General features: G+C 39.0%; 1 protein-coding gene across 2 annotated transcripts in view; it reads right to left on the minus strand.

Moving 5' to 3' along the window:
* Window positions 1-25,287, minus strand: part of DNAH10 (dynein axonemal heavy chain 10) — a 543,078-nt gene that overhangs the window by 374,201 nt on the left and 143,590 nt on the right. For both annotated transcript variants that reach the window (XM_033954155.1, XM_033954154.1), the window contains exons 22-23: window positions 11,647-11,763; window positions 10,130-10,232 (exon numbers count right to left, since the gene is read on the minus strand). In XM_033954155.1, the coding sequence (XP_033810046.1) occupies window positions 10,130-10,232; window positions 11,647-11,763 (220 nt within the window). The remainder of the gene's footprint in view (window positions 1-10,129; window positions 10,233-11,646; window positions 11,764-25,287) is intronic.

The raw sequence follows: 25,287 nt of genomic DNA on the forward strand, positions 1-25,287 counted from the left end.
GTAAATTTTCCAAATTTTTATAGGTATCATCAATCCTATATCTTTTTTTCGTTTAACATTTTTTATTAATTTTTTCATATAATAAATATATATTGACTGGAAGGGAGGGTGGAGGGGATGGGAAAATATTATATTCAATATGTATTATATAATTTAAAATTCTTATATATTAATCTGTATTTTATACTTTGCCTCAAAAAAAAAAAAATGTTTCACTGATATTTATTATGAGTTTATCAAGTGTGTATATCCAAGTTTTAATTGAGCTTATGTAATCCACTTGCTGTAACATAAGAAAATGAATAAAGATTTATAAAACAAAATAATTTTTTCATATAACAACAAGTGTATCATAAAAATTCATACAATTACCTTAAGTATACACTTGATATCTCTATAACATATTGTATATACAACATATCTTATATAATCCTTACTACAATTTTAGACATCATATAAAATTTAATAATTTTATCAACTATTATTCAATCCTATATCTTGCGCCAGGATATGTATTGGGTCCTCCCAGAGCTCATTGAAAATATACCAGATTGGTTGTGGTTGGAATGGCGACTCATGTTTCCTCTGCGATTATGTCAGGTTCTCAGTATCAAGATGCCTGGAGTATATAAAGAAAACAGAATTTTAATGGATACATGGAAAACCTTACGATATGTTAACAATTTAACACCTATCCCAATACATAAATCTACAAATCAAACTATATGGCTAAACTCCAAGATTCAAATTGGCGGTTTTAAAGTCATCTGGAAGCATTGGATTATAGCAGGAATACATACTTTAAATGATGTTATTTCTAATGGTAAACTGCTTGAATTTTCACAGTTGCAATATAAATTTGGACTTAATAAATCACAAAGTTTTAGATGGTTGCAACTGAAGCAGGCCATTCAAGCAGGGTTCCCTGAAAGCACAGTTACTTACCGTAACAGTTGTTATCCAGGGACAGCAGGCAGATATTCCCACACATGGGTGACGTCACCGACGGAGCCCCGCAGCGGACAGCCTCGAAAGCAAACTTGCTTGAAGATCTCGAACTTTCGAGTGCTGCACCGCGCCTGCGCGCGTGCCTTCCCGCCCGAACTAGGGGGCGCATCTCCTGAGAGGATCCTCAGTTCAGATACCTAGCCAAGAAGCCAACCAGGGGAGGTGGGAGGGTTGTGGGAATATCTGCCTGCTGTCCCTGGATAACAACTGTTACGGTAAGTAACTGTGCTTTATCCCAGGACAAGCAGGCAGCATATTCCCACACATGGGTGACCTCCAAGCTAAATATAAAGGGATGGAGGGAAGTTGGCAGATTACGAAAAAAGATTTTGCAAAACAGATTGGCCAAAATGGCCATCCCTCCTGGATAAGGTATCCAGACAATAATGAGAGGTGAAAGTATGAACCGAGGACCAAGTGGCAGCCTTGCAGATTTCCTCAATAGGAGTTGATCTGAGGAAAGCTACAGACGCCGCCATAGCTCTAACTTTGTGGCCCGTCACTCGACCTTGCAAGGAAAGACCAGCCTGAGCATAGCAAAATGAAATGCAAGCAGCCATCCAGTTGGAGATTGTGCGTTTTGATATAGGACGTCCCAACCTGTTCGGATCAAAAGATATGAAAAGTTGAGGAGATGTTCTGTGAAGTTGAGTGCGTTGAAGGTAGAAAGCCAAAGCACGTTTACAGTCCAATGTATGAAGAGCCGCCTCTCCTGGATGAGAATGAGGCTTTGGAAAAAATACAGGCAGAACAATAGACTGATTGATATGGAATTCTGAAACAACTTTAGGTAGGAATTTAGGATGAGTACGGAGAACAACTTTGTCATGGTGAAAAACTGTGAAAGGTGGATCAGCCACTAGCGCTTGTAACTCACTGACACGACGAGCAGAAGTGAGAGCGATCAGGAACACAACTTTCCAAGTGAGGTACTTGAGATGAGCTTTGTCAAGTGGTTCAAAAGGAGGTTTCATAAGTTGAGCTAAAACAACATTGAGATCCCAAATCACAGGAGGTGGTTTAAGAGGAGGATGGAGATTTAAGAGTCCTTTCATAAAACGAGAGATCATAGGATGCGCAGAAAGGGGTTTTCCATCCAAGGGCTGATGAAAAGCAGTTATAGCACTAAGGTGGACTCGTATAGATGTAGTCTGAAGTCCAGATTGTGACAAATGATGCAAATAATCTAGAATTGATGTCAAGGAAGCAGAACTGGGTGGTAAATTACGTGTAGAACACCAAGCAGAGAATCTTGTCCACTTTTGACCATAACATTGCCTAGTTGATGGTTTTCTGGAAGCAAGTAAAATATCTTGTACAGACGGAGAGAATTGAGAAAAGTCTGTTATATTGAAAGGTACCAAGCTGTCAAATGTAGAGACTGTAGATTGGGATGAAGCAAAGATCCTTGATTCTGCGTTAGTAGAGAAGGAAATATTGGTAGAAGTAGAGGTTCTCTGGTGCTGAGTTGAAGTAGAAGGGAGAACCAAGGTTGCCTGGGCCACCGAGGAGCTATCAGAATCATGGTGGCATGGTCTGATTTCAACTTGACTAGAGTCTTGAGAATCAGAGGAAACGGAGGAAAAGCATAAAGGAACTGATTCCTCCAGTCCAGTAGAAACGCATCCGCTTCGAGACGTTGAGGAGTATAGATGCGGGAGCAAAATTGAGGAAGTTTGAAGTTGAGGGGAGACGCAAATAGATCTATCTGTGGAGTCCCCCAACGAGCAAAAATTTGGCGAAGAGTAGGAGAATTGAGTGTCCATTCGTGAGGTTGTAGAAGACGACTCAACTTGTCCGCCAAATAATTGTGTTGACCCTGAATATAGACCGCTCTGAGAAAGATGTTGTGAAGAATCGCCCAATTCCATAATTTCAGAGCCTCTTGACAGAGGGAGTGAGAGCCCGTCCCTCCCTGTTTGTTGACGTAATACATGGCTACTTGGTTGTCTGTACGTACTAGAATCACCATGTCGTGGAGTAGATGCTGAAAAGCTTTGAGAGCATAGAATATCGCTCTGAGTTCCAACAGATTTATAGGACACTTCCGGTCTGCTTGGGTCCAGAGTCCTTGAGTGCAAAGACCGTCCACATGGGCTCCCCATGCGTACATTGACGAGTCGGTTGTGAGCACCTTCTGATGAGGAAGAGGGTAAAACAGCAAACCTCTTGAAAGATTCAAAGAGAGCATCCACCAACGGAGAGACTTCTTTAATGAAGGAGTGATGGAAATTTGTCGAGTCGGCGGATCGACTGATTGTTGCCATTGAGATGCCAGTGTCCATTGAGGAATGCGCAGGTGAAGTCTGGCAAAAGGAACCACATGAACTGTAGAAGCCATGTGACCGAGTAGAACCATCATTTTCCTTGCTGGAACCGAGGAAAGATGGCAAAATTGATGAGAAATTTGAAGGATTGCATCCTGGCGTGGTTGTGGAAGGAATGCTCTCATATTGATAGTGTCCAGAGTTGCTCCTATGAACTGGAGAGACTGAGAAGGAGTCAGTTGAGATTTGGGAAAATTGATGTGAAATCCCAAACTTTGCAGAAAAAGAATAGTCTGTTGGGTCGCTGCAATAACCTCTGAAAAAGAGGGAGCTTTGATGAGCCAGTCGTCCAGGTATGGAAAGACTTGAAGACCCCGGTTGCGAAGGGCTGCAGCAACCACCACTAGGCATTTGGTGAAAACTCTGGGGGAAGAAGCCAGTCCGAAGGGGAGAACTCTGTACTGAAGATGAAGATTTCCTACCTGAAATCTGAGATACTTGCGACAGGCTGGATGAATAGGGATATGAGTATAGGCCTCTTTGAGATCGAGAGAGCACATCCAATCCCCTTGATCCATCAAGGCATATAGAGTTGGCAGAGTGAGCATTCGAAATTTCTCTTTGACTAGAAATTTGTTGAGGGCTCTGAGGTCCAAAATCGGTCGCAAATCCCCCGTCTTTTTGGGAACTAGAAAATAACGGGAGTAGAATCCCAAGTTCCTTTGGAGAAGAGGCACTTCCTCCACTGCTCGCAGGAGAAGAAGAGCTCGAGCTTCTTGAAGAAGGAGGGGAAGATGCGACTGATCTGAAAGACACTCTCTTGGATGGCGATCTGGAGGTACCTGAAGGAGTCGAAGAGAGTATCCCTCTCGAATGATGGTAAGTACCCAGAGATCTGAAGTAATGAGCTCCCATTGGTGATAAAAAGTGGACAGACGACCCCCTATGGGGAGGAGAGAATTTGGACACCGAGAAATTTGAATGCTCAGGTCGAGATTGTCAAAAAGACTGAGTAGGTTTGGAGGCAGCAGGAGTCTGAGATTTTTGTTGCCTTTGTTGTGGAGGAGGACGACGAGCAGGAGGTCTAGAAAAAGCAGGAGTTGTTTTCTGCGGATAGCGACGTGGAGTTTGTTTGAAACCTCTAGTTGGATTAGATTTAGGTTTTGGACGAATGAGGGAAGCAAAAGAACGTTCATGTTCTGAAAGACGTTTTGTAGCTGCTTCAATAGAATCATCAAACAATTCATTCCCCTGACAAGGAAGATTAGCCAATCTATCCTGAAGATTAGGATCCATATCTACTATTCTTAACCATGCTAACCTACGCATGGCTACAGCAAATGCCGACACTCTAGATGAGAGCTCAAAGGCATCATAGGAAGCTTGTAGCATAAAGAGTCTCAATTGAGAAAGAGTCTTAAGGATGTTTTTGAATTCAGATAAGCGAGTGGTAGAGATGTCCGGGTAAAATGAAGATAAAATCTTTAAAAAATGGTTGAAGTAGGATGTAAATATGTAATTATAATTAAGAACCCTATTTGCCATCATAGAGTTCTGATATAAACGACGGCCAAATTTATCCATGGTACGGCCTTCCCTACCAGGAGGAACAGAAGCATAAATTTTAGAGGGATGTGCTTTCTTGAGTGATGATTCAACAACCAGAGATTGATGAGAAAGTTGAGACTTTTCATATCCTTTAGATGGTACTGTTCTGTAACGAGATTCCAATTTGGATGGGATAGCGGTGATAGAATAAGGAGTTTCCATGTTGCGAGTGAAAGTCTGCTGCAGGACAGGAGTCATAGGTAATCTGAGTGACTCTTTTGGTGGATGGGGAAGCTCCATATCTGCCAAGTATTCAGGAGTATATTTTGAGTCTGAATGAAGGTCTATCTTGAGTGCTTGACCCATGTCAAAGATAAATTTGGCAAAAGAAATAGATTTTGGATCAGATGTTTCTTCAGGAGAGGCACTGCGAGACTTTTGTTGAACTGAGTAGGATGGAGAAGCCTCTCTAGAGTATGGTGAAAGGTCGGACTCCAGACGTAGAGTGACAGAGGAAGCTGCACTGTGAGTTGGAGTGAGAGAATGTTTTCTTTTCAAACCTCTAGATGGAGAAGTACCAGGAGTACGTGGTACAGAGTGAGTCGAGGTGTGTGGAGAACTGCCTCGACGGACTGGCTTCGATGGTGTTCCGGATCGAGAAGGGCTTCGAGTCGAGGCTCGATGATGTCGAGATACATGTTTTGTCTTCGAAGAACGAGGCAAAGAAGCCTCGGTATCAAAAGTCGAAGACTCCTTCCGAGACTTGGAAGTAACAGACCTCGAATGCTTAGACCGATGCTTCGGAGGAGGTGAGCTCGGAGAAGACTCCGATGAAGAAATGATCCTCGGTGTCCGGGATCGGCCTCGAGAGACAGGAAGCTCTGGCTGAGTGGCAGGCTGATCAGTCCGAGGCAAGGTCGAGGACGGGACCAGTTGAGCCACCAAAGAGGAAATCTGGGTAGTAAGTATAGATTTTAACATGTTCTCCAGCAGTGGCACCGAGACAGAAGGATCTGACTTTGTAGGTGCAGCAGTACGCTCCGAAGAGGGCGACCTCGAATGTGAGTATTCCCTTATCTTGGAGGTACGCTTCGAAGCTGGGCGCGCCGAGGACTCTGGTGGCTTCTTGGGTACGGTACCTGAAAGAGAACTCGGAGACTTACCCCCCGTAGAAGACTTCGTGGATGGCGTCGTCTTCGAGGCACCCGAAGTAGAAGAGGTCGAGGCCTTCGAGACCGAAACTCCAGCCGGAGTATGGGTCGAGGCCTTCGAGACCACAGGTGTCGAGGTCGTCGAGGTCGTCGAGGTCGTCGAAGTTAAAGCCTTCGAGACCGGGGCAGCCGCCCCGATCGAAGCCGGGTCCGAAGACTGCTCCATGCCAAAAAGTTGATGAAATTGAACACAACGTCGCCGAAAAGCCCGTGGAGTGAGGGTGAAGCAGCGATGACAATCTTCTGGTGAATGAGAAGAACCCAGGCACTGTAGACAACGGCAGTGGGGATCGGTGACCGAAATCACCCGATTACACTGTCGACAGCGTTTAAACCCGGTAAGGGGCCGGGACATGGAAAAAATAAAGTCCGTGTCGAACGGAAGGACCTAGGCCTAGGCCCAAGCTCGACGGCCGAACAAATCGAAAGAAACAAAAAAATATAATTTTTTTTTTTTTTTTTTTAAGAGAAAAAGAAAAAGAAATAGAAATACAAATACACAGCGACCAACTCAAACAAAGAACCAGCCGCGGTGATGAGAAGGCAATTAGCTGCAGAGAAAGAAAAAACGTGTCTTCTTGTCTCCGCGGAAATAAACGAACTGAGGATCCTCTCAGGAGATGCGCCCCCTAGTTCGGGCGGGAAGGCACGCGCGCAGGCGCGGTGCAGCACTCGAAAGTTCGAGATCTTCAAGCAAGTTTGCTTTCGAGGCTGTCCGCTGCGGGGCTCCGTCGGTGACGTCACCCATGTGTGGGAATATGCTGCCTGCTTGTCCTGGGATAAATAGTCAGTATAGCTTAGAATTCATATGTTTTCAGATGGACTTCCTGGGACACCAGGTCGCACAATGGTATAAATTGTTAGCTGAATTTGCAAATAAAAAAACAAAAACTGGTCTTAGGGATATTTGGAGTATTGAGATCAAGCACGAAATTTCTGTGTCTCAATGGGGTGGGAGGGTATTGGAGAGTTATTTGGAAATTAATATCAGGGAGGGAGGGAAGGGGGGAGGAGGGATTATTATTTATATAAATACATTGCTGATAAGATTTTCAAGTGATTTGTTAATTGTTGATATGTGTATTGTACACTTGTTGAAAGATGAAAAAATGAATAAAGAATTATAAAAAAAAAAAAAGAATTTGGTCTTGGAGGTTGAGAAGTACAATGTCGGCATCTATGAAACAAACATGTTTTTTTCTGTTACATAGAGCATTCTGGACCCCAGTTTGTTTACAAAAGTTAGATAGCTCTAAGTCGAATAGATGTTGGTATTGTCATCTCGTTTATTTTGTCATTTTGGAATTCAATATGGGGCCAAATTAACTGTCTATTGGAAAATCCAGTGGTATTGTCTTATGATACGGTATTATTTGGCATGGTCATGAGGGTTAAAAGCCAAATATCATCTAAAAACAACAGGCTTTCATTAATTATGACAGGAGTCTCCATACAACAAATTACAAACAATTAGAAGAATTGTAAAAGGCTTAATTATAGTTTTTGGTGGAATTTACTATGTCATATGTACAAAATGGAAAGGACATTGACCATTCAGAAAGGAAATTTTAAGAAGTTTCAGGAGATTTGGGAGCCATTAGCAAAATATTGTAACGTTTAAATAGTGTTTTTCCCTTTAAATATGCACATCCGGGTGGGAGGAGGTGGGGAGTGGGAATTTTGAATAACTGATATGGGATAATTATAGATATTATATACAGATATTGTGATTGTTAGGGGGAGGGGGATATAATTCTGAAATGGATATTATAAGACTATTAAGTGTGGAATTTGGATATAAAATGTTTGTATTTACTGTGACACTTATTGTAAGTATTGAAAATAATAAAAATTGGGAAAAAACATTTTTTTAAAAATGACTGCACTAAGAAAATTAAAGACAATTAAAATTAAAACCACTAAACAGTGAAGGTTTACACCATAGTCTCTATAGTTACAGTCCGAGATGAGGCACAGAGCAGTATTTTGTATAATTGGAAATCTTCAAGTAGGTTTGGGACTTAGAGAGGAAACATTTCCATCTAATATCACTTGAAACTGATCTCTTTGGTGAGCTCTGTAATTTAAGAGGTGCAGCAGTATACAGATAGGGTTACCATATTTTTGACCTGAAAAAAGAGGACACATAACCCCGCCCCACTACACTCCCAGCTCCGCCTTCACCTTGCCCCTGGCCCAGCCCCCCAGACGCTAATTGGTCAGGGCTGGCTTACAAAGAATCCAGTAGCTCTCCTCCTCTTACCTCCTTGGTGCTACAATTCTATTTTCTTCAGGCAACCAGCAGCTCTGCCTGCCCCAGAAGCTGCCTCTCTGCAGGTCCCAATTCCGTGAGAACAGGAAGTTGTTGCAGAGAGGCAGCTTCTGGGGCAGGTCGATGGCAGCAGGCTCATGCCGCTCAGCTGTCGATGACCCTAAGAAAATGGAAATGCAGCGCCGAGGAGGTATAAAGGGAAGAGCTACCAGATTCTTAGTAAGCCAGCCCTGCCAAATCTGGACAGACTCCATAATTTTAAAAAGAGGACATGTCCAGGTTTTCCTGGACGTATAGTAACTCTACCTACAGATACCTGTCAAATAGTCCTAACAGCACAGAACTGTGGTTCTCACACACTTAGGGTTATCAGATATACAGATTTCCCCGGACATGTCCTCCTTTTGAGGACATGTACAGGGGTCTGGACAGCTTTTCAAAACCTGGCACTTTGTCTGGGTTTTGAAAAGCCTCTTCAAATTGCATCGGGCAGGAAGGAAGTCTGCACATGCGCGGATGCCACGCAATGTCATGTGCACGCACGCGTGCATGTGACAGCATCGCATGGCATCCGCATATGCGCAGACTTCCTTCCTGCCCAACAAGAACAGGCAGCGGGGGTATGGCTAGGGTGGGGGCAGGATTAGAGCATTACAGGGCGGGGATAGGCGGAACTGGGCAGGTCTGGGGGCAGGTCTAGGGGTCCGGATTTTCCGATTGGAAAATCTGGCAACCCTATACATACTCCCTGACTGTTCAATTTTCATATCTACAACGAATGTGAGACATACTCAAATGCAATGGTAATGGCATATACCAGGGATCTCAAAGTCCCTCCTTGAGGGCCGCAATCCAGTCGGGTTTTCAGGATTTCCCCAATGAATATGCATTGAAAGCAGTGCATGTACATAGATCTCATGCATATTCCTTGGGGAAATCATGAAAACCCGACTGGATTGTGGCCCTCAAGGAGGGACTTTGAGACCCTGGGTATATACAGATACAGTGGTACCTTGGTTTACGTGCATAATTTATTCCAGAAGCATGCTCATAATCCAAAGTACTCATATATCAAAGCAACTTTCCCCATAGGCCATTATGGCAATGCTGACAATTCGTTCCAGAACCCAAAAGGTGCCGAGGAAGTGTTGAGGGGTGGCCCAGGGGTGTGTACCTTTCAGGTGCTGGGTGTCGGGTGCTGGGTCTCTAGGAAACGCCTCCTCCATCCGCCAGCCAACCACTGAAGAATCCCGCGGTGCCGCTTCGGGGGATGCCTCTTCTGTCTGCCAGCCGCTGAAGAACCCTTGAGCCCACACATCGCCACTTCGGGGGGATTCCTCTGCCGTCCGCTGGTCAGTCTTCCACGCCAGGTGCCTTCCACATGTTGGAGAGCCTATGAGAGCCCATGCAGCCAAGTGCCGTCCCACGCAGCCGAGTGCTGTCAATGACTGACGTTGTGCGTGATCATACTCAACGTGCAGGTGGGATGGCACTCGGCTGCGTAGGCTCAGATAGAGGCTCTCCAACATGCGGAAGGCACCCAGTGTGGAAGGCTGGCCAGCAGACGGAAGAAGAATCCCTCTGAAGCAGCGCTTCCTGCAGCTATAAGTGCTTATTTATCGGGGCAGTGCTCAGTTTGCGAGACAAAAGTTTGCCGAGTGTTTTGCTCGTCTTGCAAAACACTCGCAAACCAAGATTCCACTGTACTGTATATCTTATGCATGTTCATTGTGACTATCCTAGAAACCCAACCAGTTGGGAGTCTCTGAGGACACATTTGGGAACCACTAGCACAGGAAATACATGATAGAAATGATTTTTACCTTTATCAAGGTCATTGCCAACAGCACCTGGACCTTCTAAACGAAATCTGATTGCAAATTCTTCCAGCAATTTCTGGTAGTCTTTGATCTGATCTCTGGTAATCTAGGAAAAACATGGTTTTCATTAATCATTTTTCTTTTCAAAGAGTAGTAAAAAGCAGCCTTTCCAGTTAGTACTATGTTGAAAAACCAGAATACTCTGCACTTCTTTATGATGCTGTAAATTCTTTCACAGAAATAATATTACAAAATAAATTTAATTTTTTAACTTTTTTTTTTTAATAATTTCTTTATTCATTTTTAAACTTACATCAAGTGTAGAGTAAATATCAACCAAATATAATACATCACTTGAAAAATTTTCAATATCATACACCAAGAAGATTTAACCCCCCACCCCCCTCCCAAATTCATATACAACTAATATATACCACATAAAAATTATATCTTACGACAATCATCTATATATTCTTAATGGAAAAACAAGAAACCCCCCCCCCAAATCCACATGTGTATTAAGATTGGAAAAAGTGTAACTTATTCATTACTATAATTTAATAAAGGTCCCCACACATCCTTAAATTTATTATAACAACCTTTTTGAACAGCCAACGCTCTTTCCATTTTATACACATTTTATTTTAACTTTTATTAATAAGCAATCATGCACAGTTATCCACATTAAACTCCACATATTAAAACCCCTCCCCCTCTTACAAAACAAGTACCGTAACCCACCCACGCCCATCACCTTTCTCCCACCTACCCATTTCCCCTCTTTTTCCTTCTACAAAAGAAATTTTCCCCTAATTTCATAATAAGTTCTGCACATTTCCTTCATTGCTGGTTACAAATCCCTAGATGAGACACTAGTCAGGATGATCATAATAAAACACAGACTCAAGGCAGACAACTACACATCCCTTGTTAGCCCAAATTATAAATGAAAATACCTTTTCCATTATGATATCATTCACTATTTCCAGGTGTAATATTGTTTGAAGTACTTACACCAAAACAGTGGCATAGCGAAGGTGAGTGGTGCCCCTCCCCCATCCTCTTCTCCACCCCCCTGCTCTTTCCTGACACCCCCCCTGCCGCACACGTGTCCCCCTTCCCTTCCCCATACCTTTTTAATTTTCCAGGTGCAAGCAATGTCACGAACTTGCTCCCCACATCATGTTAGCTATCCCTCTGACATCACTTCCTAGGGGTGGGGCCCGGAAGTGACGTCAGAGAGAGACGACACCGACACAGGCAACAAGTTTGTAATGCTGCTTGTGTAGGGAAAATTACAGAGGTATGAGGGAAGGGGCGCAAGCGCACGGCAGGGAGGGTGGGAAGGAGCAGAGGGGGCAGAGAGGAAGACGGGTGCCTGCGCCCCATACAAAGACCATACCAGGGGTGGACCACCCCCCCCCCTTACTATAACACTGCACCAAAGGATTCCAGCATAGCTGATTTTTTGGTAGGTGTTGTTAAAATGTTGCTGTGATCACATATAATAAATAGATTACCTGGGTAAACTTCTTTTTGACACCTCCAAGGGAGTGATCAACATCTCTAGATTCATCACAGAGAGTTTCCCATATGTGCTGGATATTATTAGCCAATTTCCTCTCTTCTTTAGTAAACTAGATCACAAAAATAATTAATGTTTAAATTATCTCTGATATATATTTATTTGTCCAAAACCAAAAATAGAAGAATAAAAACCCTACCATGGAAAGCACAAAAAAACCTTTCAGTCAGACTTGAAATTGCTTCGTCTAGCAGCCTCCTCTGTGTGGAAGACTCGTGGCCCGTCCCTACTCTGAAGATTTTTTTTATATTTATCTGTTACAATAATGCTGCTATGGAATTAATTCTCTTATAATACTGGTAATTGCCAGACTTCCATTGCTAGCTCTCAGCATTTTCTGTTGACTTAACCAATGTCAGCAAAGGCCTATGAGAAATGATATTAAACAAATCTGATCCTGGGCATGTCAGTGAAATCTTAGGGTTCCTGGTCATTCAGTCTCAGGAAAGACATTGGAATAACTTCTAAATTACCAATACTTAAGACTGACAAAGAGCCCTGACAGAAGGCTGGGAGGATCCACTGTTTCAACAGATGTGCTAAGGTCCTGTGCTTAAGGAAAAGTTCAAGTTCAATTTTTTTTTTTTTATATACCGTTAATATAAAGGTAAATCTAAGTGGTTTACAATATAAATTTAAAATAAACAATATAAAAATATGGTAGGGAACAAAAATTAAACAAAACGTAAAATACAATTGAAAACATGAGGAAAGAAGGGAATCAGTGGTTACAATAAAAATAAAAAGTCTTTGTGTCAATCCCTAAGGCTAAACTCCAAGGTAAAATAGGCAGCTCTAAAATTGCTTGGAAGGATTAGATGCAGGTTGGCATAAGAACATTAGAAGACTCTTTAAATGTGAAAATATATAGAATAAAATAAACTGATATATAGGGGAAAATAATATTTTATTTTTAAAGAAATATAATAGTTGCAAGATTTAGGAAGTATATTTTAACCCATTTTCTTACAGATATAGGTCAATTGATATATTTCTCTAAGGCTTTGTATGACTGATTTGGAAATACAAGTAAGTATGATAATGAAAATGGGTTATGAAAATTTTTATTTATGTTTTATTTTTAAATATTTTCTTATTATCTAATTTTAGAATTTTTGGAGCAATTGTTTTTATGAATGGAATTGAAAATGCATGTGGTGACTGCTTTAAGTTAATTTAAAAATTCTTATATCTATAAAATATATATAGAGTGATTGATTTAAGAATATAAGTAAATATGATTGTGAGAATGGATGGAAAAGAAAGCAAAGATATAGAAATATTTAATTCTATTGATACTACGTTATGTTATAAATATGGAGTAATAGATACAAATTATAATTTTTTAGCTTGTGATAGAGTGATGTCATACCTGATCTAATTTGCGTTTCCAAGTGTTCGTAGATGTATGGGGAGGGGAGGGAGGGAATGGGTGGGCTTTAAAGTTGCAGGGTTTGGGTGAAGTAAGCAATTTTTTGATTTATATTATATATGGGAAAATGGAATATATAAAGAATATTGAAGATTGGGATGATACATTACAAATTATATTAATGTATAATGGATCTTAAGATAATATCTTTAAACGTTAATGGTCTCAATCACCCGATTAAAAGAAAAAAGGCATTATTATTTTTAAAAAGACAGAACGCTGATATATGTTGCATACAAGAGACCCATCTGTCAAATAATGAATCTATAAAGCTAAAAGGTGATTGGGTCAAACAATGCTATTTTTCTCCAGCAATAGGGAAAAAAGCTGGTGTTGCTATATTAATAAATAAAAAATGTTCTGCTTCATTTAAATTTAACTGCGTCAAGAGAACTTACAGGGACATATATGTATGCTAGTCAGAGAAGTAAATATATAATAAATGAGAAACTGACTATAATTTTGAATACCAATGGTAAGAGAGCTAATGCCATCCACAAGTTGCTCAGAAAAAGTGAAACTCTGAAGGGAGGTGGATACCTTCCCTTGGTAAAAGAGTTTACCATCCAATCATTGCATTTGTTTAAAAAGGCATCACTCTTTAACCAGGTAAAACTTCAATTATATGAAAAAATGCTTAATCGACAAAAATTGTTCAAAACTCTTATATATAAGAAAATCTCTTGTTTGCACTTATCTGTGCAGACTTGCAAAGCTGTGAATATAAGGGCTCTGGGGTCTCAACGTGGCCCCGTTTCGATAAACTGCTTCAGGAGACCCAATATAATGCTGCACACTGGTGTAAATGTATCTTCCCAAGAGATGATCTAAAAGTAACAACAAAAATTTTTGTAACAATCACAGCGCAACAAAGACTCAGAAATGAAGCGCTGAGAAACTAAATTACTTCTTGGCAGCCTAAGGGCAAAGGAGAAAAGCACTCACATACCGTTTGTCAAAATTTGAAGAATCCAAACGACGGAGACCGCTCACCTCCTCACTATTTTTATACTACAGTGAGGAGGAGGGGTGACCTCCAACGGAACGTGATGACGTCACTAAATTGATGACGTCAAAAAGGTTAATGTATGGAAAAGAGAACACTGTCATTATGAATAAAGAGCTGTTGAAAAAAACTGCTACTGATGGAAAAAACTCTGATGGAAAGAAACTGCTGTTAACCTTGTGCTGAGAAACCACCAATTCACAAAAACGCCACCCACTCAATCTCATTATTTAATCCACTGGGATGAAGTGTGTTGAGCTCAAAAATCCACTTCTGTTCCTTGCGCCAGAGGAGTTTGGGTATATCACCCCCTCTGGTAGCAATGACAATGTCAAGTACTGAAAATCTCAAAGTGGAGATGTCATGCCGCTGTTGCATCCAATGTTGCACAAGGGGAGCTTCTTGTATACCAGAATTTATCCTGCTTATATGCTCACCTATCCTAGTTTTAATACTACGTACTGTGCAGCCCACATAGCTCAAACCGCAAGGACATTGTATTATATATACAACTTGCTTAGTGTTACAGTCTGAAGCTGTATGGCAAAGTTTTCTTTTAGTGATCAAATTCATGTGCTGTAGGGGTACACTGTACTGACACATTCTGCAGTGCCCACAAGGATGATGTCCACTGTTTGTAGAAATGTCCTGAAAAGGTTGCTGGAACTGAGAATGAACCAGCTTTTGTTTTAAATTGTGATTTCTGGAGAATGCAAATCGAGGGGGTTCTGAAAACTCTGAATGGTATTGCATGACATGCCAATGCTGTTTAATAGTCCGTTTGATGTGAAATGCCAAATGTGAGTAGGGTAAAACACATACTAAAGATTGCTCATCATTCTTGGGATGTGTTTCTAAAAGTAAAGACCGGTTAGCGTACAATCCCCTCTTGTATGCCTTCTTAATAACAGAGACGGGATAACCCTTTTCTTCAAACCTGGCCTTCATAACTTCTGCTTTAGAAACATAATCCTGTGTAGAAGTACACAGTCGTCGGAGTCTCAAAAACTGACCTGCTGGGATGTTATCCCTTAGATGCTTCGGATGAAAGCTATCATATTGAAGAAGATTGTTGCGGTCAGTGGGCTTACGATAGATAGATGTTTGAAAACTCCCATTACTCAGCTGAATGTTGATGTCCAAAAAAGGTACTTGATATTGATCTTTATATAAAGTAAACTGCAGATTAACATCACAGCTGTTCAGCCATCCCACAAATTGGTCCAGTTCTTCTGCTGTGCCTGTCCATATACCAAAGATATCATCTATATAGCGTTTCCAAAGAATCAGCTGCTGCCAATAGATAGAAGGGTACAAAAAAGTATTTTCAAATCTTGACACATAGAGGCAAGCAATGGATGGAGCCATTTTGGCTCCCATGGCGGTACCTTTGATCTGTTTATAAAATGCTTCACCAAACTGAAAATAATTCATGCCCAGAGCAATTAAGGCTAGATCCGTCAAAAATTTGATTTTAATGGCCGGAATATCCATCATCTGTAATTCTTCCCTGATGATGTCGATAGCATCAAGTTGTGGTATATTAGTATACAGGGCTGTGATATCCAAGGTGAACAGTATAACACCATGTGCAATGTTGGTAAATGTTGCCAAAAGTTTTATCATGCTGGCTGAGTCTAAAATATATGATAAAGCTAAGGGGACCCTGTCCTTGAGATAAGAGTCCAACATGGCTGATAAGGGTTCCAATATTGACCCTATACCTGAAACTATTGGTCTTCCTGGAGGGTTGGTGAGTGATTTATGAATTTTTGGAACAAAGTAGATGACTGGGGTTTTAGGGTACTTGCAGTATAAGAATTTATACTCCCTCTCTGTTATAACACCCAGCTCCAACCCTCGTACCAAAATACTTGAAATAACATCCTGAATATCACTCACTGGGTCATGCTGAAGCATCTCATAATATGTGCTATCCGACAATTGGCGGTGAGCCTCTGCTTCATATTGTGCCATGTCCAAGATGACTATACCTCCCCCTTTGTCTGCGGGTCTAATAACAATATCACTATCATTGGCTAAAACATTCAAAGCCAATTGCTGTGAACGTGATAGATTGAACCGGAGTGGAGACTGCAGATGCTCTAATTTCTCTATATCTTTCAGTACCAAATTTTCAAAAGTCTGTATGTGTGGGTCTACAGTGCCAGGAGGGCACCACATGGATTTCAATGGCAATTTCACTTGTACAGTAGATCCTGAATCATCCGTGATGTCATTGTGGCTGTCTGCATCTTTATGAAAAAAATGTTTCAATTTGCATTTCCTAATAAATTTGAATAAGGCAATTCTAATGTCAAAAGGCTGATACGTGTGTGAAGGCACAAAAGAAAGACCCTTGTCAAGCAAAGATATTTCTGTAGTAGTGAGACTTCTGTGGGATAGATTAAAAATGTTAGAATTTAAGGAGGAATATAAGAGATTTTCTTATATATAAGAGTTTTGAACAATTTTTGTCGATTAAGCATTTTTTCATATAATTGAAGTTTTACCTGGTTAAAGAGTGATGCCTTTTTAAACAAATGCAATGATTGGATGGTAAACTCTTTTACCAAGGGAAGGTATCCACCTCCCTTCAGAGTTTCACTTTTTCTGAGCAACTTGTGGATGGCATTAGCTCTCTTACCATTGGTATTCAAAATTATAGTCAGTTTCTCATTTATTATATATTTACTTCTCTGACTAGCATACATATATGTCCCTGTAAGTTCTCTTGACGCAGTTGTACCTACTATACAGGGTGTACCATGGCAGCTATAGGGTGGGAAGCGCACTCTTATAATGAGCAGCAAGCTAAGGAATTACTGTCATCATTTCAATTATTCACCTCGGGGGAGAATACATCTATTCCGTCTGATTGGGATCATTTAGAAACCTTACAAAAACGCATGGTCAGGGCGGAATTACATGCAGCCACCCTGGCAGAATATTGCCGATTAAAGAGGATACCTCGTGGTCTTCGCATGCGCACTGAACCTAGACTATTCTTAGACAATACAACTTTTCTAGACAAATGGAATGCCATTTTGAACAAATGCTCTTTAGATTTGATGCTGTTGGTTATAGAGACTACCAAAACTGAATTACAATCATACACTGATGAGTTCCAGACAGCTAAAGAAAGTCTAGAGGGAAGTCTAGAAGTTGATGAATATAGCAAGTCTCTACAAGAATTTAATGTCAAGATAGACGGGTTCAGAGAAGATCTAAGGAGAAATAAAATAAAAAAATTGCGTCGTGATGAAATAGATTACACTAAGGGGTTCGTCTATGCGTGGATGGACAGATCCCGGTCTGCCAAGCGTGGCAACCGCCCCACTTACACGCACACATCATCAGATTCATCCGAAGATGATAAAAGACAGAAAACCCCAGTAGTAGGATCTACTGTCCATTTTCAAGGGGGTCCAAAACCCAACGTAAAAAGATCCACCAGAGCAAAGCAAACGAGAAACCCTCCTTAAATTCTAACATTTTTAATCTATCCCACAGAAGTCTCACTACTACAGAAATATCTTTGCTTGACAAGGGTCTTTCTTTTGTGCCTTCACACACGTATCAGCCTTTTGACATTAGAATTGCCTTATTCAAATTTATTAGGAAATGCAAATTGAAACATTTTTTTCATAAAGATGCAGACAGCCACAATGACATCACGGATCATTCAGGATCTACTGTACAAGTGAAATTGCCATTGAAATCCATGTGGTGCCCTCCTGGCACTGTAGACCCACACATACAGACTTTTGAAAATTTGGTACTGAAAGATATAGAGAAATTAGAGCATCTGCAGTCTCCACTCCGGTTCAATCTATCACGTTCACAGCAATTGGCTTTGAATGTTTTAGCCAATGATAGTGATATTGTTATTAGACCCGCAGACAAAGGGGGAGGTATAGTCATCTTGGACATGGCACAATATGAAGCAGAGGCTCACCGCCAATTGTCGGATAGCACATATTATGAGATGCTTCAGCATGACCCAGTGAGTGATATTCAGGATGTTATTTCAAGTATTTTGGTACGAGGGTTGGAGCTGGGTGTTATAACAGAGAGGGAGTATAAATTCTTATACTGCAAGTACCCTAAAACCCCAGTCATCTACTTTGTTCCAAAAATTCATAAATCACTCACCAACCCTCCAGGAAGACCAATAGTTTCAGGTATAGGGTCAATATTGGAACCCTTATCAGCCATGTTGGACTCTTATCTCAAGGACAGGGTCCCCTTAGCTTTATCATATATTTTGGACTCAGCCAGCATGATAAAACTTTTGGCAACATTTACCAACATTGCACATGGTGTTATACTGTTCACCTTGGATATCACAGCCCTGTATACTAATATACCACAACTTGATGCTATCGACATCATCAGGGAAGAATTACAGATGATGGATATTCCGGCCATTAAAATCAAATTTTTGACGGATCTAGCCTTAATTGCTCTGGGCATGAATTATTTTCAGTTTGGTGAAGCATTTTATAAACAGATCAAAGGTACCGCCATGGGAGCCAAAATGGCTCCATCCATTGCTTGCCTCTATGTGTCAAGATTTGAAAATACTTTTTTGTACCCTTCTATCTATTGGCAGCAGCTGATTCTTTGGAAACGCTATATAGATGATATCTTTGGTATATGGACAGGCACAGCAGAAGAACTGGACCAATTTGTGGGATGGCTGAACAGCTGTGATGTTAATCTGCAGTTTACTTTATATAAAGATCAATATCAAGTACCTTTTTTGGACATCAACATTCAGCTGAGTAATGGGAGTTTTCAAACATCTATCTATCGTAAGCCCACTGACCGCAACAATCTTCTTCAATATGATAGCTTTCATCCGAAGCATCTAAGGGATAACATCCCAGCAGGTCAGTTTTTGAGACTCCGACGACTGTGTACTTCTACACAGGATTATGTTTCTAAAGCAGAAGTTATGAAGGCCAGGTTTGAAGAAAAGGGTTATCCCGTCTCTGTTATTAAGAAGGCATACAAGAGGGGATTGTACGCTAACCGGTCTTTACTTTTAGAAACACATCCCAAGAATGATGAGCAATCTTTAGTATGTGTTTTACCCTACTCACATTTGGCATTTCACATCAAACGGACTATTAAACAGCATTGGCATGTCATGCAATACCATTCAGAGTTTTCAGAACCCCCTCGATTTGCATTCTCCAGAAATCACAATTTAAAACAAAAGCTGGTTCATTCTCAGTTCCAGCAACCTTTTCAGGACATTTCTACAAACAGTGGACATCATCCTTGTGGGCACTGCAGAATGTGTCAGTACAGTGTACCCCTACAGCACATGAATTTGATCACTAAAAGAAAACTTTGCCATACAGCTTCAGACTGTAACACTAAGCAAGTTGTATATATAATACAATGTCCTTGCGGTTTGAGCTATGTGGGCTGCACAGTACGTAGTATTAAAACTAGGATAGGTGAGCATATAAGCAGGATAAATTCTGGTATACAAGAAGCTCCCCTTGTGCAACATTGGATGCAACAGCGGCATGACATCTCCACTTTGAGATTTTCAGTACTTGACATTGTCATTGCTACCAGAGGGGGTGATATACCCAAACTCCTCTGGCGCAAGGAACAGAAGTGGATTTTTGAGCTCAACACACTTCATCCCAGTGGATTAAATAATGAGATTGAGTGGGTGGCGTTTTTGTGAATTGGTGGTTTCTCAGCACAAGGTTAACAGCAGTTTCTTTCCATCAGAGTTTTTTCCATCAGTAGCAGTTTTTTTCAACAGCTCTTTATTCATAATGACAGTGTTCTCTTTTCCATACATTAACCTTTTTGACGTCATCAATTTAGTGACGTCATCACGTTCCGTTGGAGGTCACCCCTCCTCCTCACTGTAGTATAAAAATAGTGAGGAGGTGAGCGGTCTCCGTCGTTTGGATTCTTCAAATTTTGACAAACGGTATGTGAGTGCTTTTCTCCTTTGCCCTTAGGCTGCCAAGAAGTAATTTAGTTTCTCAGCGCTTCATTTCTGAGTCTTTGTTGCGCTGTGATTGTTACAAAAATTTTTGTTGTTACTTTTAGATCATCTCTTGGGAAGATACATTTACACCAGTGTGCAGCATTATATTGGGTCTCCTGAAGCAGTTTATCGAAACGGGGCCACGTTGAGACCCCAGAGCCCTTATATTCACAGCTTTGCAAGTCTGCACAGATAAGTGCAAACAAGAGATTTTCTTATATATAAGAGTTTTGAACAATTTTTGTCGATTAAGCATTTTTTCATATAATTGAAGTTTTACCTGGTTAAAGAGTGATGCCTTTTTAAACAAATGCAATGATTGGATGGTAAACTCTTTTACCAAGGGAAGGTATCCACCTCCCTTCAGAGTTTCACTTTTTCTGAGCAACTTGTGGATGGCATTAGCTCTCTTACCATTGGTATTCAAAATTATAGTCAGTTTCTCATTTATTATTATCATTTAAATTTAAGGCAGCTGATCCTCTTGGAAGGTGGGTATATGTGGAAATGGACATGGGAAATACCACCATGACGCTCTTCAATATATATGTCCCTAATTCGAATCAGAATTAATTTTTTAAGACTCTGCAACAATTGATTCTTCCACTGGCTACTTCAAATTTAGTAGTAGCAGGGGATTTCAATGCTGTTATGGATCCACTGATGGATAAAAGTCCGAGAAGATTTATAAAATCGTTAGGCCTTGATAATTTGGTACAATCTTGTGATTTAAAAGATATTTGGCGTATACTTCATTTTGATGGTCGGGAATTTTCATTTTGCTCCCAGGTTCATAATTCTTTTTCTAGAATAGATTACATTTTTGTTTCTAATCAATTAGTACATCAAATCACACAGGCTGTCATTGATCCAATTATACTATCTGATCATGTTGGAGTGTGGATTGAAATTAAAATAATAGATCAAAATGGAAATAGACCTATATGGAGATTAAATAATACATTGCTTGCAAATAATGACTTTTGTGAAAATCTTCTGGAAAACATGAAAGATTATTTTCAAATTAATGATACAGAAGGAATTTCAGTAGAGACTTTGTGGGATGCTTTTAAAGCATACATTAGAGGACAAATTATTTCTTATTCAGCTTTGCAAATAAAAAAGGAAAAAAAACAATTTACAGATTTGGAAAAAGTGGTAAAGTCTCTAGAATCAAAATTAATAGAAAAATGGGATTATTTGACACAACAAGAACTTTTAAAAGCTAAAGGTAAATATAATGAAATTTCTTCAAAAATAATTAGAAAAGATTTATTTGTAAAGCAAGCTTTGTATTATGGAAATTCGAATAAGGCGGGAAGAATGCTGGCAAATTATCTTAAAGCAAAAAAAACAAAAACAAAAATAATTGCCATTAAAAATGAGAATGGTGAAATGTTGTCCCAAATTGATCCCATTATAAAACTGTTTTTAAAATTTTATAAAGATTTGTATTCTTCTGAGCCTTATTCAGAAAAAGAAAAGGATGGTTTAGATTTTTTAAAGTTAATAGAGGAACCAAAGATTCCTGAACATATAAAACGAAGTTTAGAGGAGCCAATATCCTTAAAAGAGTTAGATACAGCTTTGAAATTCCTTAGGGTTGGATCCGCTCCAGGTGGAGATGGGTTATACAGTGGAGTTTTATAAATCATTTCAAAACATCATAATGCCCTATTTATTAAAATTGTATCAGACACAACTAAATAAAGGTTGTATTACAGGTACTATGGCTGAATCAATAACTATAGTTTTACCTAAGCCAAATAAAGATCCCACTTTGGTTTCAAATTATAGACCTATTTCTTTAATAAATGTAGATGGAAAAATTTTAACTAAGGCATTAGCATTAAGACTGGCTAAAGCTCTCCCTTTCATTATAGATATGCATCAAACGGGTTTCGTAGCTCAAAGACATTCATCTCATAATACTAGATTGGCACATCACATGTTGTATTTAACAAAATCTATTAATGACCCAGCATTTTCTATTTCATTAGATGCTGAGAAAGTTTTTGATAGAGGCAATGGAATGGTTTGGTATAGGATCCGGATTTATACAAATAATAAAAGCATTGTATAGCTCCCCTGCTGCTAGATTGTATATTAATAATAATTTTTCAGAACGGTTCATTCTACAGAGGGGGGTTAGACAAGGATGTCCACTATCTCCTTTGCTTTTTGATATCGTTTTGGAACCCTTGTTATTAGCTATAGAACAGGTAAAGGAGATAGAGGGTATTCCACATTCGGATAGAGAATATAAATTATCAGCAAATGCGGATGATATTTTACTTTATTTGAGAAATCCGGAAACAACCATTCCACACTTGCTTGAATTGATTGAAAAATTTGGAAAATTTTCAGGATATAAAATAAACTGGAATAAATCAGAAGTGCTTCCACTCAATGTACATTGTACAAAAAGTCTATTTGACTCATTTTCCTTTATCTGGAAAGAGGAAGGTTTAAAATATTTAGGAATTTGGATTACAAAAACTATGGATGAGACTATGAAAATTAATGAAAAAAATTTATTACAAAAAGTGTCAGAAATGTGTGAGCAATGGAACCCTTTGTGCATATCTTGGTGGGGGAGAGTCCAAACTGTAAAAATGATGATCTTACCAGTAGTTTGTTACCAAATGGGTATGATACCAATTTTTTTTCAGGGGTCTTTTTATAAAAAATTGGATAAGATTTTAACAAAATTTATTTGGCTTGGAAAAAAACCCAGAATTGCTCTAGTATCTTTACAAAGGACAATTGCGGAGGGAGGGGTAAATTTTCCAAATTTTTATAGGTACCATCAAGCCTATATTATGCGTCAAGGTATGTATTGGATCCTCCCAGAGCCCATTGAAAATATACCAGATTGGTTCTGGTTAGAATGGAGACTAATGTTTCCTTTACGTCTAAGTCATATTATCAGTATTCAAATGCCAAGGCTATATAAGGAACACAAAATATTTGTTGATACTTGGAAAACTATAAGATATATAAGTAATCTAACTCCTATTCCAATAACTAAATCAACGACTCAAACAATATGGCTCAATCCAAAGATCAAAGTTGGCGGTTTTAAAATTATCTGGAAACATTGGATGATAGCTGGAATTCGGATTTTAGAGGATATAATGAATAAAGGTAAACTGCTTGAGTTTTCACAATTGCAAAATAAATTTGGTTTAAATAAATCACAATATTTCAGATGGATGCAATTGAAGCAGGCCATTCAGGTAGGGTTCCCTGAATGGAAAAACCTTAATAACTATCATAGTATGGAATTCTTATGTTTTCAGATAGATTCCATGGGTCACCAGGCCGCAATGTGGTATAAATTGATATCTGGATTCGTACATAAAAAGAAAAAAAATGGTCTTAGAGATATTTGGAGCATTGAGATTAAGCATCAGATTAATGCATCTCAATGGCCACGACTTTGGTCTTGGAGGTTAAGATGCACATTGTCAGCTTCAATGAGACAAACTTGGTTTTTTATTTTACATAGAGTTTTATGGACCCCCACACGTTTACATAGAATAGATAGCTCTAAGTCTAATAGATGCTGGCATTGTCATCTTGAACCAGGGACATTAGATCATCTTTTATTCTATTGTCCATTCATATTAATATTTTGGAAATCAATTTGGCTTCAAATTAATAGGATGTTAGAAAATCCGGTAGCCTTGACATATGATACGATTCTGTTTGGTACTGCAATGAAAGCTCGGAGTCAAATTTCATCAGATAACAATAAACTTTTATTTATATTGACTGGAGTAGCAGTTCAACAAATTACAAATAACTGGAAAAATTGTGACAGATTAAACTATAATTTTTGGTGGAACTCAGTTTGCCATATATATAAGATGGAGCGTACATTTGCAACACAAAAAGGATATATTGATAAGTTCAAGAGGATTTGGGGACCATTAACAGATTTTTGTAATGACTGATTTTCATTTTTCCCATATTAAGATAATGGTTAAAGGAGGGAGGGTGGGAGGGGGTAAGGTTTTTATTCTCTTTGTCATAAATTATAAATAATTTATCATAATAGATGTTATTCTTATGTGACAATAACAAAATGGAGGGAGGGAAGAGGATTCATAATTAAATAATAATTGATAAAATCATTACAGTTTATATGATATGTAAAATCATAGTAAAGATAATATAAGATATGTTTTATATAAAGTACATTATAGATATATCAAGTGTATTGTTAAAATAATTGTATGAAAAAATATGACACTTGTTGTTATATGAAAAAATCAATAAAAAACTTAAAACCAGAAGATGTCATTTTAAATGGAAAATAGCTTGACTTTTCATGGTTGCAACAATCTTTTAGTCTCTCAAAATTTCAATTTTATAAATGGTTGCAGCTGAAGCAACCTTTTCAGAAAGGGTTCCCTGATTGGCATAATTTTAAAAATTACTACAGCTTGAAATTCCTCTGCTTTCAGACAGATATGCTTGGGCATCAAGCTGCCAGATGGTATAAATTAATATCGGAACTTGTATATAAGAAGCCCAAAAATGCTCTTAGAGACATTTGGAGAATCGAGATTAAACAGTACATTTCTGTATCTCGATGGTCACGGATTTGGTCTTGGAGGATGAGATGTACAGCATCGGCATCTATGAAATAAACTTGTTTTTTTTTTTGTTTTGTTACATCGTTCCTTTTGGACCCCAGTTAGATTGAATAAGTTAGATAATTCAAAGTCTAATAGATGCTGACATTGTCATCTAGACATGGGGACATTGGATCACTTACTGTTTTATTGCCCTATGATTCAGATTTTTTTGGAAGTCGATTTGGGGACATAATAATATTTTAGAAGTTGCAATCCCTTTAACTTATAAAGTTGTGATTTGTGGTACACTGTTATATGTTAAGGATCCCTTAGATAAATACTTTTTTTTTTTTTTTTTTAATTTTTATTTATTAATTTTCATTTTTACAATAATTGATTCACAAGTAATATAATTAATTGCTATATATCATTGTATCTATCATTAATAAAACTTAATTTATAAACAGTATATATTATAAATTATATATAATCAGAAGTTATAAATCCCTCCCCATTTTTACAAATAT

This window comes from Geotrypetes seraphini, chromosome 8, assembly GCF_902459505.1.
Source record: "Geotrypetes seraphini chromosome 8, aGeoSer1.1, whole genome shotgun sequence".
Classification (NCBI taxonomy): Eukaryota; Metazoa; Chordata; class Amphibia; order Gymnophiona; family Dermophiidae; genus Geotrypetes; species Geotrypetes seraphini.